General features: G+C 45.6%; 1 protein-coding gene across 1 annotated transcript; it reads left to right on the top strand.

Moving 5' to 3' along the window:
• Positions 1 to 58: 58 nt before the first annotated feature.
• On the top strand, positions 59 to 14137 carry RPUSD1 (RNA pseudouridine synthase domain containing 1). The gene is made up of 6 exons (XM_084819000.1): positions 59 to 308; positions 3620 to 3865; positions 4423 to 4546; positions 8814 to 8916; positions 11340 to 11441; positions 12888 to 14137. Exons 2-6 carry the CDS (start codon positions 3684 to 3686, stop codon positions 13283 to 13285), a joined length of 909 nt encoding a protein of 302 aa, XP_084675126.1. The 5' UTR covers positions 59 to 308; positions 3620 to 3683; the 3' UTR covers positions 13286 to 14137.
• Positions 14138 to 20438: the final 6301 nt, after the last annotated feature.

Below are 20438 nucleotides of genomic sequence, written 5' to 3'. Positions count from 1 at the left end.
GATTGGCCGGCCGCCTCCCGGGCTGCCCGGGCCCGCGGGCGCCGCGGCGCGCCGGGGCGCTGCGGGAAGGCGCGGGCAGCCGGGCGGCCGGCTTGGAGCGGGGCTGCGCTTTGGCCAGCCGCCGGGCGCGAGAGCGGGGCGCGCGTTGCCGCCCCTGCCCTGGCATGCCTTCGGCGCGTGCGACGCCGTGCCGTGCCGTGCCATGCCGTGCCATGCCGCCGGGGTTAAGCGGCTGCCCGCGCTGGGGACTCGGCTGATTTCCTAGCGGCGACCACCGGAGCAAAAAACTCTTTGTCTGCGTGACCCAGGCAGGCGTTTGGGATCGTCCAGTCTGCGTTTTTTTTATTCACTCATTCATTCATTCATTTATTGCATTTATGTCCCGCCTTTTTTCCTCTTGCAAGGAGCCCAAGGCGGCTTAGTTACATTCTCCTCCTCCTCCTCCTCTTCTCCATTTTAGCCTCACAACAACAACCCTGTGAGGTAGGTTGGGCTGAGAGTCTGTGTGACTGGCCCAAAGTCACCCAGGGAGCTTCCATGGCCGTGCGGGGGACTAGAACCCGGATCTCCTGGCTCCCGGTCCGTCACTCTCGCCACTACGCTACCGTAACGCGATGTGAATGTGCCATACGGTGAATGAATGAATGAATAAATAAAACTTATATAAAGGTGTAGGCAGGGCCCCCCCCCCATGTCAGCCCGTTTGCTGCTGGAAGGGCGCGCACGCAACCACCGTGCTCGCCGGACGCCCCAGAGGAGAGGTCCGACTGAGAAGCACTTAGCGCACTTAAGAGCAGTCATCTCTTTTGCAAAGGGGGCTCGTAAGACCAGGCACTGAAAAAGCAAACGGAGAGCCTAAGAGAAAGGGAAGGTGGAAAGCAAAGTTCTGAGGCCTGGGTGACAAGCGTTCGCTCTCCCCTGGTCTACAAGTTGCAGCCGAGCCAAGAATAGCAGGACGTTTGGTTGCTTTGTCAAGAGCCAACCCGGATCTGGGTTGAACTCAGGCCTCGACTCCGCCACAGACTCTCCGTCTGGCCTTGGTCAAAGTATTGGGACCTCTCTGTCGCACTTGTAGCTGGACCTGATTCTCACGCCCCTCTCTTCTATCCACCCCGGGTGTGGGAATTAGGTCCAGGTGACTTTGACAAAGGCGAAATGAGGAGTCTGTGGCAGAGTTGAAGCCTGAGCCCAACCCAGATCCGTCTTGGCTCCAAGGTGAAGTAGGAATGATATTGGGCAGGGTTGTTGTAAACCGCTCTGAGATCCTTAAAAGAGAAAGAGAAAAAACAGGTTATAAATGTAACTAGGAAATGCACAGAAGATTGAAGGCATGTCTCCTTATAAATGATAAATAGTTCTACACTTAACCAATAAATAATCCATTGTAGGTGGGAATCTGACCTTTGTAGTTAGGGCGACTGTAAGGCATGTTTAGGCTTTTGTCCGGTCTAAACATGCCTAGGATTGCGCCCTTAATGAAGGAAACACATAGTTTCCCCTCATTGTGAAATTATGTATAGTTTAGTACACCCTTCCCCAACCTGGTGGGCCGGCCCAAGACATTTTGCCACTTGAGGCAAAGGACAAGATGGCGCCCCTTCCCGTTCCATGTACAGAAACTGAGGAGACTGGCGGTTGACTCTTCAGCACTACTGACGGGCCAGCCATGTCATCTTAACATCTTGCTGCTGCTCCCCACCCCCCCAACTTCTGCCACATTACCCTGCCTAACGGTAGGGCCGGTCATGCCCGTTGCCATGACGCACCACAACCAAAATAATTTCCCAAAGTTAACACTTTCCCAAAGTTAATAATTTCCCAAAGTCCCATGAGCAAAGTGGAAAAGCCGGATTTTTGGCCTTGGGTTTGACAAAGCACAATTGCCAGCAATTCTGAGGTGGGGGAGGAAGTGACGATGACTGGAGGCGGGGGAGAGTGGCTATGGCTGACATGTCAACTGTCTGCTCTCTTTGTATGCAAATTGACAGAAAAAGCCAGAAAAAAACCTTTCTTATAAATTTTGGCAGAAGTTAGCAGGGGCAGGATGCAGTCTCAGCTCCACTGATTGTGTTGTAGGAGAATCCAGGGTCGTCCAGGGAAGATGAATGGTGGGAGATTCAGGACAGATGAAAGGACAGATTTCTCCACACAGCGCATAGTTACACCGTGGAATTCACTGTGGCCACCAACTTGGACAGCTTTAAAAGGGCATTGGACAAGTTCATGGAGAATAAGGCTATCAAGGGCTACCAGTCCTGATGGCTGTATGCTGCTTCCAGTATTGGAGGCAGTTGCTGGGGAACATGGGCAGGAGGGTGCTGTTGCACTTGTGTCCTACTTGTGGGTCTCCCATGGGCAGCTGGTTGGCCATTGTGAGAACAGAATGCTGGCTAGGGAAGGCCTTTTGATCCAGCACAGCTCTTATGTTCTTGGGAGGCTGTGATTAGTTAATGGCCACTAAGAGGAAAGTGCTTCATGGGCATGGCTGGACTGCATAGCATGCTGAGATCTGGAAATACAACATTTCCATTACTTGTGCTTTCCTTCCAATTGACTGACTTTTTCCAAAATCCTCTCTGAGGGTTTCAGACTGTTGTGATTTATGAACTCTTTCCAGTTCTCTTTCCTAGGAAGGCTTCTAATTGAGCCCATGACCTAGGGAGGCGGTGGGCTCTCCCACACTGGAGGCATTCAAGACGAGGCTGGACAGCCATCTGTCAGGGATGCTCTGACTTGGATTCCTGCATTGAGCAGGGGGTTGGACTCGATGGCCTTGTAGGCCCCTTCCAAGCCTACTGTTCTATGATTCCATGATCCTGTCCACATTCATCTGGGAAGCAAACTCCTTTGAATGGAGTGGGATAGACATCTGAGTAAATAAGCATGTCACGAGGGGATAATTGACCATTATTCTTACTGGCGCTTCGCATTTATATAGCACTTCCGAGTGTTCAGAATTGCTTCATCTACATTATGTATACAACAATCTTGTAGGGTAAACCGATATTATCATACCCATATTGCAGATGCAGGGGGGATAAGGCTAAGAGAGATTGGCTCTTCTAAGGCCACCTACTGAGTTCAGAACAGAGGTGACATTTAAACCAGAATCATAGAATCATAGAATAGTAGGGTTGGAAGGGGCCTGCAAGGCCATCGAGTCCCACCCCCTGCTCAATGCAGGAATCCAAGTCAGAGCATCCTTGACAGATGGCCGTCCAGCCTCGTCTTGAATGCCTCCAGTGTGAGAGAGCCCACAGAGACTTTATGATTTGTAGTTTATCCTCTTAGGGTGCAATCCTATGCATGTTTAGACATAGAAGTCCTACAGTTCCTAGTGTAGCTGTTGGAGGGATGCTGCGAGTTGTAGGGCTTTTTTTCTCTAACTAAATAGTCATCGGATTGTGTCTTAGCCAGTATGCTACACTGACTCTCACTTGAATATACCTGAAACTTGGTTTGTCTTCAGGACTTAATCTGCACTAGACTTTAGCTCTGGAATCTGTTTTCAGCTGAAAGTCCTAGAATGTATGAAATAATTGAGGAACAATGCACAGAGTGCCTTTCACTTCCCACTCCTAAGATCCTAACCTGCCTCTCCAAACACTTCTGGCATTAGCCAGAAAGCTCTTTCATTTTAGAAACGAAGAGAAACGCGTCTCCTTCTCCAAGGGTCCGTCGCTATGGAGCCAGTGAGTATCGATAACCTGTCCATTCTGTACCAGAGCGCGGACTTCATTGTGGTGAACAAGCACTGGGACGTCCGCATCGACAGCAAGATGTGGTATGAAAAACTTACCCTGCAGAGCCAGCTAAAATACCGATTTCCTGAGCTTGCCGACCCGGACACCTACTATGGCTTTCGGTGAGTGGCTGTGAGAAGGAGGGCTCTGGTAGGCAGGACTGCTGGTCCTTCGTGTGGGGAGCCTTGGAACACATCCCTTCTCAAGTGTGAAAGATGCAGTTGTGGAGACACACACAGACTCATGAAACGGGAAATGTGCATTTATAGCTTTGCCCAACCCGAGGCTATGCTAGCTGAGAGTGATGGGAATTGTGGTCCAAGGCATCTGGAGGGCACCAAGCTTGGAGAACTGAGAACCAAGATCCAACCTCTGCTGCGTCGCTTGCTCTATATCGCTCTGCTGCTGTTGGTTTTGTTACTGCTGCTGTGTTTTTTCCCTTCCTGCTTTGGCTGTGTGTTTTAATTTTTACTGTAGAGCTGGTTTTGTCTGAACTGCTATGAAATATTTCCATGAATGGTGCTACTGAAATATTTTAAAATATAAAAATAAGAGACCGGTGACGAAGTCTGAGCAGCAAGTCGTGGGTTGAGCTGGTGCACCCCACAGTTTAACTGAGCAGTAGTGAGAGGGGGTACTTGTGAAAAGACCTCACAGGCGACATCTTTTGATCTCCTAGGTTTTGCCACCAGCTGGATTTCTCCACCAGTGGGGCCCTGTGTGTGGCGCTCAACAAAGCAGCTGCTGGTAGTGCATACAAGTGTTTCAAGGAGCGGCTGGTAACCAAGGCCTACCTGGCACTGGTAAGGCACCAAATCTTTTAGGTTTCCTTCTAGCCGTCAGCCAGATTACAGAGTGTGGCCCGTTCTGGTGTCGCAGTTTAAGAAGGATGTAAATGGAAAACAGTTCCTGTGAGGAAAAGCTGAATGTACTGGATATGTTTAGCCTGGGGAAGAGAAGACTGTGGAAGACATCTTTAAATACTTGAATGGCTGCCACGTTGAAGGCTTGTTCTCTGTAGATCTCACAGGCTAAGGGTGCAATCCTATGCATGCTTAGACGGTCAAAAGTCCTACAACTCCCAGCATGCCCCAGCCATAGGATTGCACCCTTAAGTAGTTACGTGGGTTTCCTGGAAAATTTTGAATTGGAAATTTTTCAGTTTGCATCAGGAAATTTTCTGTGGGCCGCAGAGAGTGATCTAATTTAACAAGTTTCTTTTACTTGTATTTAGTAAAAACAACGCTAAAAAAACCCATACTGTGTTAATTTTTTTGTCCCTCAACAAAAAAAATTAACACAGTATTTGACATGAAATATTTGAGGGTTAAAAATTAAAGCACACGATCTGATTTAAATGTTATATTATGTAGAAATCTTTGTAAATGACAATAGTATGTATTGCCCTTACATTATTTAAATTTAAGGGAAAACCCACAAAGTTAACTGAAAACTATTGACACACTCGTTCATGTTAGCACCCCAAAGAACTATACATGGTATGTTGACAGCCACTCATCTACAACTCTAAAACTGCTAAGCTTACCTGATACTGTGTTTGCAATTGGCATCCATTCATTGGAACTTATGAAAAGGAAAAATTTCATTGGAAAAATAAAGCATTTTAACATTTTTCAGAAAATTGTCTGTTTTGGAAAAAATTGAGGAAAATTCTCTGCCCCATATCACTGGGTTTAATTTATAGGAGGGTAGATTTTGGTTGGACATTAGGAGAAATGTCTTAAGTGTAAGGGCAGTTGGACAGTGGAACCAATTACCTAGGAGCATAGTGGGCTCTCCCTTGCTGACAGCTACCTGTTGGGGATGCTCTACGTTCCAGATTTCCTGCATTAAGCAGGAGGTTGGACTGCAAGATGCCCTCCCATTCTATGATTCTGCATTTCTTCCAAGAAGATGTGTCATACATGCCTCCCCCCCCCCCATGTTTCACATAGGGCCAGGGAGACAGAAAGGTTTTCCATCGCAATACTTCTTAATCCACAAAATTGATTCTACTTCTTTTGTGACTAATTCCAACAAAGGAACAGATGTCTATCAAAATGGACCCCAAAGCCAGTATAGCAGAAGGAAGCAAATGTCGTCTGGCGTTCAGATTTTATCAGATTTTATCTTGATCCCTTTTGAGTGTCCCAATGACACGCGAGGTAACCCAGCCGTTTGTAGAGTGGGAGCCTAGTTAACTCCTTTGACTTACGGGCGGCTTATTTCTTTAACAGGGCAAGATTTTTTTAAAAGTGCTAAGTAGAAACAAAGGACAGAGTGACAGGAAATGATGCCGCTTTTGCCATTGGTCTGTGCAAAGAGAGAATCTCTGTACGTCTTAGCAAATGAAGGGAACACAGATTTTAAAAAGTTGTATCATCAGCAGTAGAGATGTGAAGGCCCAGAAAACCCCCAGAAAATTAGGAAAGAACATTTTTTTTCTGAGGACAATTTTGGCTTTTTTCTGAAAAATTGGGAAAAATGAACAGTTTTGGATCATGAAATAATCTTCTTTTATTAGAATTTAAGACAAAATATTTATATATTGTTACCCAGCCTTCACTCTCCCCAAAATGACTTCTAAAAACTATGTAATAAGAACTAGAGATGTAAAATGTGTGGAAATAACGAAGCCATGGGGAAAAATATTTTTAATCCTCTCTGTAAGATTCCCAGCATAGTTAGTTCTTCCATTCCTTATTAAAATTATTGATCTAAAGTAGATTTTACTGATAGAGATTTATGCTCAGTTTTCCAGCGTGTGCGTAGAGTCACCATTGTGCCCCCTGACAGCTTGGATTTTGTTCTATAGAGCCCTGTCTTTCTGATGCTGTAGCAATAATTTAATGTAGTTCTAATCTAGTCAGACAATAACTAGAGACAATACAAATTTACTGAGTTTACTTTTAAAAGTGTTAAAATATAATAATTTTATGAGCAAACTAAGTCATACATAAAATAACTTTAGGAGATCAGAAAGGCTGCTTTATGTTCCTAAAACAGCCCTCTCCAACCTGGTACCCTATGGATGTTTTGGACTACAGCTGTCCGTTGGCCATGCTGCCTGAGGCGGATGGGAGCTGAAGTTCAAAATCCCTGGAGGGCACCAGGTTGGGGAAGGCTGCCTTAAAGCAACAAAGTGACTTCGGATCTGTAAAGAGCGCTAAACAAATAAGTATTGCAGAAGCAGAATGCTGGGCTAGGGAGGCCTTTGATCTCTTCTTATGTTCTTACCAGGTAGCTTTGTGCCATGGAAGGTCGATGCTTCCTTTTCTAGGGACAAGGAAAGGGATCCAGTTGTTGGCACTGTCTGTGGTTGGGACAAACCAACCAGTATTCAGGGGTGGGTGGAAAGTAGATCACCAGATGTTTTGGGCTTCAGCTCCCAGAAGCCTCTGCCAGCATGTCCAATAGCCAGGAATGCTGGGAGTTAAAGTCCCAAACATCTGGTGATCTACTTTCCGCCCACCCCTGAACGACACCCTTCCGGTGGGAAGAAGGTGGTGGAAGTTGCCTCTCCCCTCCTCTAGACAAGGCTAGAAATGGCTTGGGAGACCTGGGCTTTCTCTTGCTGGAGCCGGAGCCGGTCCTCAGAGTGAGAGACCACACTCGTCCCGTGCTCTTTCTCCCCTAACGAAGGAGAGGAGACGCAATGGCAGCAGCAAGGTCAGCTCAGGAGGAAAAGGGGAGTGGGATGCCCCCCACCCCATGCAGATCGCCAGCCGACTTTCCCTGTTTTTCTTGGGCGTGGCGAGGTCAGAGGTCTCCACGGGGAGACGCCTGGGGAGTTTGGCAGTAGGAGGGACTGTAGCTCTTCGTTTTTAGCTTCTGTCTGCCTTTGAAGTCAAATGGAACGTTCTCTGATTATCTGAGGTAGCATCCTAGTAATAATTATTATAATGGCAATAATGCATACATTGCTACAATACTTCCAAATGCTGAAATTGATTTGCATACACCTTAGCAACAATCCTATAAAATAGAAAGGAATTGCTCTCTGCATATTATGGGTATGGCCTGTCTAGTAAGTTCATGGCAGCAGCAAGATTTGAACCGGTGAGTTTTTGATGCAGCCTTCTCTGATCTGGTGCCCTCCAGGGTGCTGAACTACAATTCCCATTATCACAAGCCATGACCACGCTAGCTGGGGATGATGGAAATTATAGTCCAATATCTCTGGAGAGTGCCGGGCTGGGAAAAGCTGTTCTGATGCACACCTCAGTGTCTGTGCTTACACCAGCTCCCACCAGCATGTCGCATCCATCTCTTGGTCACATTGAACTTCTGGTGTACATGCATAAAATGACCGCAAGATGCAGAGCCCAGGCAGAGACAGATGATGTCTCCCCAATCCTCTAGCAGCTCCTGTGAACCGCCCAGAGAGCTTGGGCTATTGGGCGGTATAGAAATGACATAAATAAAATAAATGAATAGAATATACTTGGCCTTCCTCTCCCCTCCCATCAGATATTTTGTGCCCCACACCCAAATGTCTGAGTGGAATTCTGCACTCACGAAATTAGGACAGCCCTGTATAAAGCTAGGCACGTCTCTTTTTTAAATAGTCCTCCTGAATAGCGAAAGACAAAAGACAGCAGGGAGGTTCTGCAGATGCTGAATCATTCCAGGAAGTGGGCCTGATCTGCCGCAGGTGAAATCCTCCCTGGCCAAAACATAAAGCGGAGTATGTATTTCCCAGCTTCTGTGGATGGGAAGAGATTAACAGGGCCTGGTCACGGGGAAGCTGCTCTGCAGCCTGGAATGAAAAGCTTATTTGCCGAGTGCTTGAATCTTTGAATTAAGATGATTTGGCTTCCTGGGCAGCTTCAATTCCCCCCAAACCCTGAGTCCAGAGAAACTTGCTGTGTTTAAGAAAAGGGACAAAATGAAAAGAGTCACAGGATGCCAGAAAGGAGTCTGAAGATGCCATGCCAGATTGTCCATTTGTACAGTAGTTCTGCAGACATATGCACATATTACTGATTATTTTACAGTTGGGAAAACTGAGGCTGGTGTTTCATATTGCACTGCAGGGCACTGCTACAAAATGTATCCTCTGCTTGGCAGGTGAGGGGCCACGTTGAGGAGGCAAAGATGACAATCTGCTACGCAATTGGGAAGAATACGACAGAGGGCCTGACCCACATGATGTGCATTGAAGGGACAGACGGTAGGCTGCCGTGACCTTTGGGGTCTCTTTGCTTCTGTAGCCCTGATGCGTTGTATTGTCCAGAACTTTAGTTCACTGCTAAACCAGAGATCCCAGGTGCAAATCCACCACAAGTGGAATAAATTATGCGTGCTGCCGAGGTTCTGAAAATGGCATTTGTTTTTAATAGATTTATCCAATGTCATTCATTAATTTCAAATTGCAGGGAGCCATGTTGGCCTTTTATAAAAAGATTTCAGGTTGCACAAGGGCCCTTGGGGCAGAGAAACCTTGGTTATTCTGTCTTTGCAAATCAGAACGCATAAGGCGGGGAGTGGAAGTAAAGAGGCAAGCCACTAGGTGACAGTACTAGGTTTGCTAACAGAAGGACTACTTTGCTTCTCTTAACTTCTGCTCCCTGCCTTACAAGGGACTTGCATACAGAAGGCCCAGGTTGAGATCCAGCTATCTCCAGATAGGGCTGGGAAAGACTCCTGCCTGCAACCTCGGAGAGTCGCTGCCAGTGAGTGTAGACAATGGTTTGACTCTGCGGAAAGCAGCTTCCTATGTTCCACATCCAAATTATTTCTGGCTTTTATATTTTCAAAGGGAGAACCTTCTCCTTTATCCCAGTAATCCTTGATGCAGCCTGAAATCTATTTTGCACTTAGCACCATCTAAGATAATGAAGTGTGTGCAGCATCTCCAATGCTCCGTCTTGTTATGGTCTCAACCTGACAAGGATGATCCCACAGGGGAGTAGAGCAAAGAGGCTTAGGGCGCAGTCCTATGCATGTTTAGACAGAGAAAAGGCCTACAACTCCCAGCATTCCCCATAGGATTGTGCCTTTAGTGGTCTAGAGCAGCCTGCCAGAGCAAGGGTCTAACAGGTGGGGTTGGTATATAAAGAGCGATCAGAAATAGGTCCTTCAGGACCTGGACAGGACCCAGGGAAGGGGCAGCTTGTTCTGACAAGGGCTGGGTACTAACTGAGCCCTCCCCCAACTTAGTGCCTTCCATATATGTTGGACTGCAACTTCCATAATTCCCAGCCAGCATGGTATGTTGCTGCTAGGTCATGGCAATCGCAAACTGGAGACTTTCTGGCACTCCCCCCACCCACCCACCTTGTGTGTGTGTATGCTTGACATCTGGCCAGAGAAAGAGTTCTGGGAGACTCAAAAGTTTGCCCACTACTTTGTGACATTTTAGTTGGCCCTAACTATGACTCGACTGCTGCTTATTAGACTCAAAACTCTCACAAGAGAGGCCAAGAACGACGCCTGCCTGCAGGATGAGCTCAGCCACGGACTACGACTTGTGGGATGTAATTCTAGGCAGCATTGGGCTGTAAGTCAGGGATCAGCATCTGGCAGTCCCAGAGCCAAATCTGGCTCTCAGTTGCCAACCCAGAGGCGAGATTGTGTGCGTTTGTAAAACGTTGTGGCTGTGGGCATGGGACTTGCAAGAAAACTCTATTCAGGGGTATGATGTGGGAACCTGGCCCTCTGCTCACTACAGTCTTCTCAGAATGGGCCTCCAAACTCTTTGCCAGCCAGAATGTAAGATGCTCTGAGGTTATGAACTGGAGGCAGAATCTGAAAACCAGGTAAATCCAAGGTGACTCACCAAAGGGAGCATGTAGCATAACCTTGTTTGATCACAAAGGTCATATAGTGTATGACTGTTGGCATGTATTTTCCTGAGTGAATGTTCATGAGATCAGTGAGATTAAGGAAATGAGCTTACTTCAGACACCAGTATTCGGTTCAGACATAGTGCTTAACCATGGTTAGTATTTAATATGGTTTGTTACCTTAACCCTGGTTAAGATTCCAAACATACGGTGAAATCATTGCATAGCTCTGCTTTCCAAGAGAGTATGAATAGGGTAACCAGTCAGATCTGCTTATCACATTGCAAGCAGAGACTGGGAAACTGCCTTATACCATGGTTTGTTCAAGACAAATCTAATGCCTCCTTTATTTATTTATTCAGTTTATTCAGTGCCTCAGACCACAGCCTGCAAACCAACTTCAAACCATGGTTTATATCCTGGTTTGTGCCCAGTCCTTAACTATGGTTTATGTATTCAGACAATGCTCAAACCGGGTAAGGAACCCAAACCATGGTTAAGTGTTATGTTCGCATTTGGCCTAGTTTGCATTAAATAAACCGCCATGTCTCAGCTTCCGCTCCAACCCACATCTGTAATGTGTAATGCTTGCCTACCTTACTGGCTGTTGTAAGCGATACTTCCTAATATATACGCCTAGTATTTGTGAGGCTGTATGTCCCACGGAGTTGACTGGGACTTATTCCCAAGTAAATATACCTTGGTGAGTTATATGAGAAATTATTTGAGCGCTTAGGGGAAATGCTAGATAAATACTACATATTATTATGAATAATCGTAATTCCTATTTTTTTTTTTAACAAAATAGGTTGTGAAAACCCCAAACCTTGCCAGTCGGAGCTAATGGTACTTGAACATGGGCTGTATAGTGGCCACCCGGCGACAAAAGTGCTCCTACAACCACTTACAGGTAAAGTTCTGTTTCTCCTCTGTTGTTGAGTTAGCAGTGGAATGGCTGGAACCTTTCCCACAATGCAAAATGCCTGTCCATTTCCCTGTCTGTCAGCCAAGACAGAGTCTTGACCTGTCCGCACCATGGGGTGGTTCTTTGGTGCTTTCACAAATGACACCTAAAAATGACAACCCTCAAGTGTAATTTTTTTTTAAAAAATTACAAGTGTGGTTGATGTGGCCTGTGATAGGGAAACAGCGGATTTTAGTTCAAATGATAATTGTTAGAAGTGTGAGTATTTAATTTGAATGAATGCATTCTGTTATGATTAATCATTGGTGTCTTCAATAATAACTAATTTTAAAATTACTCTAAATTATTGACATATTTGAATATAAAGAATATTCATTATTAAATGCCTTTTAAAATGTCCTTTTTCATCAATGAAATAGTTAAGTTATTGTATTAAATGAAATAAACAAAAAATTAAATTAAAAATAATCTTCAATATTCAGATTGCACTGTGATCATATACAGATTAGCCCCAGCATCTGTTGGTCAAACTCTGGTGTGATCAAAGGATAAGGAAGCATTTTGTTCCATTTATTATATTTGTATACTGCCCAGTATCGAAAGCTCTCTGGGTGGTTTACAAAGATTAAACCCCTAAAAATACAATATGATAACTTAATACAAACCCATTAACATATGAAAACAATCAAGAATAAAAATTCCAGGGCTCATGAAAAAGCCTTATCATATGCTGTCAAATACCTGGGAGTAGAGGAAAGTTTTAACCTAGCACTGAAGAGATAACAATGGTGATACCAGGCCACCACCAAGAAGGCCTTCTCCCTTACTGCCGTGCTCCGAACCTCCCTCAGAAGAGGCACTTGGAGGAAGGCCTGAAACGATGTTCATAGTGTGCAGGCTGGTTCATGCTGAGGCTGTTGTGGTCGGGTGTTGTGGTCCCGAGCTGAAGCAATGTCAGACGGGGTTGGTGCCAGTTCCCGAGGCCTGCCTCTCACTTGATCGTCATGGCGACCTTCCCCCACCCTTCCCAGGACTCTGCTGCCACCCAGAGAGCTCTGGGTGAGCAGCTCTCAGCAAACTGCATTCTAAAAAAGAAGTCCTAGAAGGGCCTGCATTTGAGTTTGCAGAGAGGCCAGAGCTCAGCGATAAAGCATCTGCTTTGCTTACAGAAGGTGCCAGGTTCAATCCTCAGCATATCCAGGTAGGGCTGGGAAAGACTCTGGCCCGAAACCCTGGAGAGCTGCTGCCAATCAGCCCAGTACACAAAACTGAACTAGACAGACCGGTGGTCTGATGCTGTATGGCAACTTCCTGTGTTCCTAAAGTGCTTGTTGGCGCAGCGGCATTGCTGGAAACAGTGGAAGTGTCTTGTGCAGGCAGTCTGAGTCTCTCTCTGAAACAAGATCTTGTTGTGCCCCTGTTGCTCCCCAGGAAGAACCCACCAGCTCCGCGTCCATTGCAGCGCCATCGGGCACCCGGTAGTGGGAGACTTTACATACAGCTTCAAGAAGGACAGTGACCCTTATCGGATGATGCTACACGCCTACTACTTGCGCATCCCGACCAGCAAGGAGCTGATTGAGGTGAGCGCACCGGACCCTTTCGTCCCCACCTTGGACAGCAGTTGGGCCCCTCAGCATGCCACGCACCAGCTGGACAAGCTGATCCAAGAACTGAAAAACAAGAGCATCCGGGCAGCAGAGGAAGAAGGCCGAGACGGTATGCTTGGAAGCCCTGGTCCTGAGGTCCCCCACGAGGCCAAGAGCCCTGAGACAGAGGGACAGCAAGCCACGTGTGAGCAGTGGCTGGCCGACTGGGCTGTGGAATGAGGCACCATGGCCCTTCTAGTTTGAAACCAAAAGCCGCCCCTTTCTTACACTGTGGCTCCTGACAGACCCTTCTCTGAACGGCTCCTAGACCCAGCGTCAACACCTGTCTTGTTTTTACCCCCAGCACTCCTCAGAGATGTCCCGGTGAGGGTCGCAGTCCCAGACTGGAATTTGTTACTGTAGGCCTGACGGCCTTTTTAAAGCTGCACCCTCTTGCTGGCACATTTTAGTCGCCAGGTGTCAAAGGTCTAGAACCACAGCCTGTCGGGTGGGGCTTGTGCCTTGATATTGGCGCGGTTGGCAGCTGCCTGGCTTGTAAGCTTTGTGCCTCTACTGGCCTCAGGACAGCAGCAGGAAAATGGGGTCACTTGGCCTGCCAAAGCCTCTCTCCTTAGCCGTGGAGGACTCACTCCCTTTGCCACCTTTTTTCCCGTTTGGGAGATACGACGTATTGGACGAATGACACACAATCCTGCATCCATCCATCGGTCACCACAGTGACAGAATGTATGGAACAAAGAAGCTAGGAAGATCTCTCCTTTCCCTTGCTATGAATCCTTTCCCTGCTCTTTTCCTGGCTGGCCTTTGCCCTCACTTGCCTTCTGAAAGGATGTTTGAGGGGAAAAACAATCCCAGCTTTTATCAGTCCTGCAATAACATCTCCTGGAGATCATAATAATCATAAAAATATTTTAAAAACAAAAATGTTTTGGAGCAGATAATTACAATGCCCTAGAAAAATATCACCCTTCAATTCATCTTCCTATGATGATGATGATAATGATTTCTATACCGCCCAATAGCTGAAGTTCTCTGGGCAGTTCACAAAAAATACACATTATAATACAATATAATAAAAAAAAATCACTAATATACAAAATTTAAAACAATTTAAATGGCTAAAACATTTATAATAAGATACTGGACCTGATAGAAACAACTGACATAAACATCCCACCATGTGCCATCAAATGCCTGGGAATAGAGGACAATCTTTACCTGGAGCCAAAAAGATGACAGTGTTGGCACCAGGTGGACCTCAGTGGGGAGTTCATTCAACGATTGGGGGCCACCGCTGAGAAGACCTTCTCCCTTGTTGCCACCTTCTGATCCTCCATCAGAGGAGGCACTTAGAGGAAGGCCAGTGATGTTGATTGTAGGTTCAGGTCGAGAGAGGCACTCCGTCAGGTATTGTGGTCCCGAGCTGTGTAAGGCTTTATAGGTTAAAACCAGCACCTGGTTTTAAGGTTTTAAACTGACACATGCCAAACGGAGATTTCGGGACATTCCCCTTCCTCCAATATTAGTTCTAGCTTCATGTTCTTTGGATCCTGGCTGGTGCCTAGAGACCCACTCAGCTGTCACAAGGCATATAATTTCACAGACAAGGTGGTTCTCTTTCCAGCTTCATCTATTTGTTTTTAAGTAGGGGAAGTATCTAGTCCTCATGATTAGAAGAGAGGCTTGAAAATGTGCCTTACAGGGGGTTCCTGGGATTGCATGAGGGACTCCTGCATTGCATGCAGATCCTGCCTCCTTGCTTCTGCAGTATCTTTCCAGCTCTCACAATAGCCACTTCATTGTGAAACCTCCCGAATCTTGGCCAAAAATGGAAAAATGTTGCACCAAAGTGTGTGGTATGCCATGAATATTTATGCAGATATGTCTTGCAAGTAGAACTTGTGCTAATCACTGATTTTTTAGGTTGTGTTGTGCATATTTCAAAAACAAACCCACTGTCTGCGTTGCTCAGTACCTTAGATTTGATGTTGGGACACAGAACAACTCTCACCACTAGAGGACACTAATCATCTTGTAAAGGGTCCCAGTTCTGTGACTGTAATCCTTCAATGCACGTTGGCTTGAGGGTAAATCACACTGAAATAATTGGTCGGATCCCATACAACCTGTAGCCCAAAGAGATCTCTTCAGAAGAAGAGGGTTGGGACTGCGCTGAAAAGCACCCTTCCATGGAAACCCTGGGGGAACTTGCAGCAAGCCAAAGCAGCCTGAGGATGCGCCGCCAGGATCTCCCAATAATCTCTTTGACCCTCCTGAGCCCTGCCTCATTCCCCAGTTCTCCTCCCTTGTCCCTGGGTCTCTGGAGCAAAGGCAGCAGCGGACCCAGTGGGAAACGCAGAATCACCGGAGGAGCATCCATCTGGCTCCCAGAAAGCTTTGTCGGCAGGGGCCTACTCAGGAGGAGAGATTTTCTCGGGAGACATGGTCGACTTGGGAGGAGGGAAAAGATCCAGCTGTGAACAATGAGCCAGCAGAAGAGGAGGCGCTGATAGCGTGTATGTAAAGCCTTTGGACCTTTGCTGGGCTAACAGCTCCCTTCGAGTCTATGATGATGATGTCCAGTTCCCACAGCAGTTGTGGGTCATGGATGTTATTTGAAGTGTACAAAAGACTCTTAAGACTTTAGCAGAATCTTAGAAGGAGGAAAGCAGAAGGAAGTCCCAATGAAAGAGGAAGACTTACAAAGCTGATACAGACGTATGAGCGCTCAGGTTTAAAGCCTCCATTTCATATTGCTGTCTTTTTAAAATTTCCATTTTTAAAAATGCCATTTTCTTTTTCTGGCAGGGTCCTTCGCCTTTTGCACAGGGAGCAGAAACACAACAAGTGACTCCCACCATAACTGAATCCTCATACCAGGAAAAGCTTCCCCTGTTGAATTTCTGCAGCTGTTAAGGGCATAGGAGTGCTGCCATTAAAAAAGAGAATGAGGCTTCTTGAATATACGGCCTTAATATGGCTTAATCCCTGCTTAATCTAAACAGTTGTATACTCTGTGTAGAAAGCAGAAAGATCACTTCCATTATTGTTGGCTTCAGTGTAGACAATTCTGATGGAAGTTATCTAGGGCTGTTGCATATTCTGGATTGCTTTCTCTGTTCTTTATTTCATTTGCGGTGTTGCCAGTTAAATATCTGGCATGTTGGTTTTAAAAGGGATTTAGACACATTCATGGAGGACAAGTTTTATCAGTGGGTATTAGTCATGATGATGGTATGGAAGCTCCAGGTTTCAGGGGCAATATATCTCTGAGCGCCTCTTACCTTTATGTCCAAGATGTAGCCTTTGTTGGCTTCTGCGGGAAACCGGATGCTTAACTAAATGGACCCTTGGTTTGATCCAGAAGGGCTCTTCTTTGAGATGAAGAGAAGTTTGATTACAATGGGTTGCATCCAATGGAACGGATTTCCCCTTGCCCTGCAGCCTCTGACCTTCGAGAGCAAATTTGGAAGGTGCACAGGAGGCTGCAGGAGGGAAAGGAAGGATGGGACGGGGAAGTCCTGTTGGGTGAGTGGACGTCCCATTGGCTCCAAGCTGTTGTTAAAGCAATTGGCTTGTTAGGCGGAAGCAGTCTTGTAAATTCAATCGAGAAGGTGCTAAGGTGGAAATCTAAAGTTTCAAAGCAGCTTTGGGGTGGTTTTGTAGATGATCAATTTTTAAATATTTTTTAAAATATGCAGAAATATCTTCCATAAGCTGCTTGCACTAAATATTTATACTGTAACACATTCCACAGTATATACACCTGATCATTCTTGCATCATTTAGAATCCCTTAAACCGAAGCTTACTCTGTTTCTAATTGTGCCCTTGGGGGAAAGAAGATGGACCCATCTGTAATCGCAAGTGATTACTGGATCTCACAGAAAATGGCAGAAATCTTCCAAAGTTTTTCTCAGGGCACACAAACTGTGGATCACTTAATTGTCTGTGCATTTGCCATTGCCGTACCAACACTGGTTTCCCCCCTGCCACCACAGAAATTCACAGATAACCGTTGAAATTGTTCTCATTTTTCAAATTAACAAAACCCAGTGGAGTCTGGTGGCTCCTAGGTCAATGGGGCAGTGAATCTGCTCTGGGTTTCAGTCAGAACTGGTTCCGAGTGAAACCCAGAGCAGATTCACCAGCCCAGTCACAAAATCTACCTATTTGCCCATGTTCATTTTGTAACAGACGTTAGCGAAGTATATTGGAGAGAGTTGTTGGTTACATTGATATACAGCAATTATCACTTTGGGAGAAAGATGTGACTTTCTTGAGTTTATGGGCAAATCCTGCAGAAAATTCTTTGTGTATACTTTGTGTTTATTTTTCATTGCAGTTGTGACGCATGGATTTGTCATCCCCCCTAATCCTTGTTTTTTCTTAGAACAGTGGCTTTCAAACTGTGTTCTGGGCAACTTCAGGAACTTAACGGGTTCCTCCGTGAGAAGATCTGTAAAGGCAGACAAGCCTCCCGGAGATACAGCTTGCCCTCTATTTTTGATATACCTTTAGTCTGGGGTCCATTCTAGGACACACTCTCTATTCACAGGGCACCTCCCCCCAGGTATCTTTTTTTTTTTTTGCGGGCAGGGGGAGACGTCCGTGCCCTATAATATTTCCCAGTATCCTTTGCAGCGGTTTAGGGTTCCATGGCATACATATATGAGTCAATATGGAAAGAGTTCTATGAAGATAAAGTTTGGAACCCGTTGCCTTTAAAGACAGAGGCACACTGTGAACAACTCTGCATATGGTTTTCCAGTAGTGAAAGACAGGAAGCGCCTTTCACTATTTGAAAATCCTGTGTGGAGTTACCCATAAATGGTATGTGTTTTCCTTAGTTTCTCAGAGTGCCATATCGTGGGCAGGATTTTAAGTGTGAGTAATGATGAAGCACAGGGATTGCGGGGGGGGGGCGCTTTTGTGGAATTTGAAATGGTTAGATGTTGCCCAAATCAAGTGAAACTATCTTGGTATTTGACTGAGGGCCTAGCCCCACAATTTCTTTCTTTTGCAGAATCTTTCAATAATTTTTGCGTGACTTGCATGTTTAAACCTGGCCCTATATCTACAAAGCCAGTTTTTAGAGTGGTCTGTGAGGATTTAATGTGTGATGTTATAAAACCTGTTCTCCAAAATTTACTTTTGGGAAGGGAGAAAGAGTGAGCTATTTCTAAGGTTCTGTGTGTGGTGATGACAAGAGGAAGATGTAAGAAAGTTTTCTCCCAGGGTATACCAGCACCTCAGACTTAAACTGGTTTAATAGTTATTCCCTCTCCCCAGGGAACTATGGGAACTGTAGTTCTGTGTGGCAGGCTAGGGATCTCTAACACAGGGGTGGGCAGAAGGTAGATACCCAGATGTTTGAGACTTCAACTCCCAGAAGCCCCTGCTAACATGGCCAGTGGTCAGGAATGCAGGGAGTTGAAGTTCAAAACATCCAGAGATCTAACAGAAATTACATGTCCCAAATTATAATTTCTGTAATTTAGGGTGGGGGGAAAAAGGGGCGGGGGAGAGCCATGAGAGTTAAACATGGTATAGAACATCATATTTCTCTGTAATGCAGATATGCTCCTTTTCTCACTACTCTTCATTCTAAATGGAAGAAAAGGCTACTCAATCTTTAATCACAGGTCGGATGTTCATATTTCCATTTGCCAGAATTTTGAAAACTTCATACAACATTCATGGAGAAAGGTTTGTAGACATAATTGACTTTTGACAGAAGATATTACTACTGCAGTTAGAAAAGGGCTTTTAAAATTAAAAATAAATAAATAAATTCATGGGGAAACAACCTAACATTGTCCCTGCAGGAGGTCAGCTCTGATGATGTCAGTCAACAGACGCCATCTCGGGAGGGTTCCCTGCTTGATTGGTATGAGCCTAATTTTCTCGTGTTCGGCAAATGTGATGTCTTGGAATGTTGGAACATTCCATTTTTGTTGCCTCATGGACCAAACAGCAGCCTGTCCCGAGCTCTCCCTCAGCATGTTCTAAAGTGTTTGGGCTATTTTTGCTGGGCTTTTATCCAATATTGCAAGGAGAACCAGAAATAAATATATATTTTCCTTAACCTGATATTTTGTTAATTGTGAAATGGAGAAATGTATTTTAGGATAAAATGTTTACAACGGCTAGTGCCCACGTTGAACTGTGGCATGATTTTTGTTTCCACTGCGTATTGTCACCCGTGCTTCTAATTTGCATTGTTGTCAGTTTGCTGGTAACATGAAGTCACCTGTTTGTATATTTCAGAACCGTGATGTGGAGTTTTGTTTGTGACACCTTGTAAAGTTTCAGAATATTTCTAATTATTTATTGTTTGACATTTGTGGATGTTGCTGAAATAAACCACATGGGATAAACACTGTTATTGTATCAATGGCTTCTTAATCTTACATCAGTGGGGGCATAGTGCATTTCAATGGCACTGCTGGATGAAAAAAAAAAAATCACAGGTGTACTATGGGATTGTTTATAGGGTGGCCCTTTACCAAAAAAGAGGACACATGTTGCAAAAAAAGGACAAAAGGAGACACAGGGTTGCACAAAAGTTGCATGTGCTAATTTAGATGTATAGAGGCAAATTTTAAAATAATAATTATTTGAATTGATAAACAATGCATCCCCCAACAGTGGGGAAGACTGTGACCAAGGGGGGATCTTCACACAACGGAATGAGAAGTGCATTGGAGTATTACCTGGATTTTTATGGAATCGGCTTTGGTCTGTCAGGGCCACACAAAGCAAGAAAAGCCAAGTGTACCATACCTTTAAAATCTGGTTTTCAGGGCTCACAAGCACTTGAAAGGCACATACTTCCAGGTGGGGTGGGGGGAGTAGAACTGAGCATCATCAACTTGGCAGGGACTGCTCACCCAACGACAGAGGCTTGTTTCCTGGACCATGTCCAGACTCCCCCCTGCTACTATATCATGAATATAGCAACTAATTTTTCCCCATGTGTGCAGATTTCCCTGAAGAAGCCAAAATCCCTGGTTGTAGAGTCCAGCAACTGAAGGCTTCCCCTGAGAGCATCTAACCCCCCCCCCCCATTTCTCCGAATTCCAGCAATCTGCTGTGGACTTATTGCTCCCAACCCATTTTTCTCCACATGTGCACTTTTGCCTTGAGAAGCCAAAATCCCCAGTTCTCAAGTGAAGCATCTGAAGGCTCCCCATGAGAGCATTCCCCACATTTCACCCCATTCAAGCAAACTGTCATGGAGTTCTAGTTTACACGCACCCCCCTCCCCTTCTCTGGGCACTGCCTCCCTGCTCGCAAATGCAGGCTCCAGTGATCCCAAGACCTTGCCAGATCAGTACTGCGATAATGCTCTTACACCATCGGAGCATTGA

This window comes from Heloderma suspectum, chromosome 12, assembly GCF_057233095.1.
Source record: "Heloderma suspectum isolate Gila_16-S chromosome 12, 16-S_ref, whole genome shotgun sequence".
Taxonomy (NCBI): Eukaryota; Metazoa; Chordata; class Lepidosauria; order Squamata; family Helodermatidae; genus Heloderma; species Heloderma suspectum.
The sequence above is the reverse complement of the archived record's forward strand: the minus strand, read 5'-3'. Positions and strand labels throughout refer to the sequence as shown.

Bases quoted from the DNA above. Each gene is read 5' to 3' on its own strand.
- RPUSD1 (XM_084819000.1), top strand. From the start codon at position 3,684: ATGGAGCCAGTGAGTATCGATAACCTGTCCATTCTGTACCAGAGCGCG. The intron at 8,917-11,339 runs GTAGGCTGCCGT...TTAACAAAATAG, and splicing joins GTGCATTGAAGGGACAGACG to GTTGTGAAAACCCCAAACCT. The intron at 11,442-12,887 runs GTAAAGTTCTGT...GTTGCTCCCCAG, and splicing joins GCTCCTACAACCACTTACAG to GAAGAACCCACCAGCTCCGC.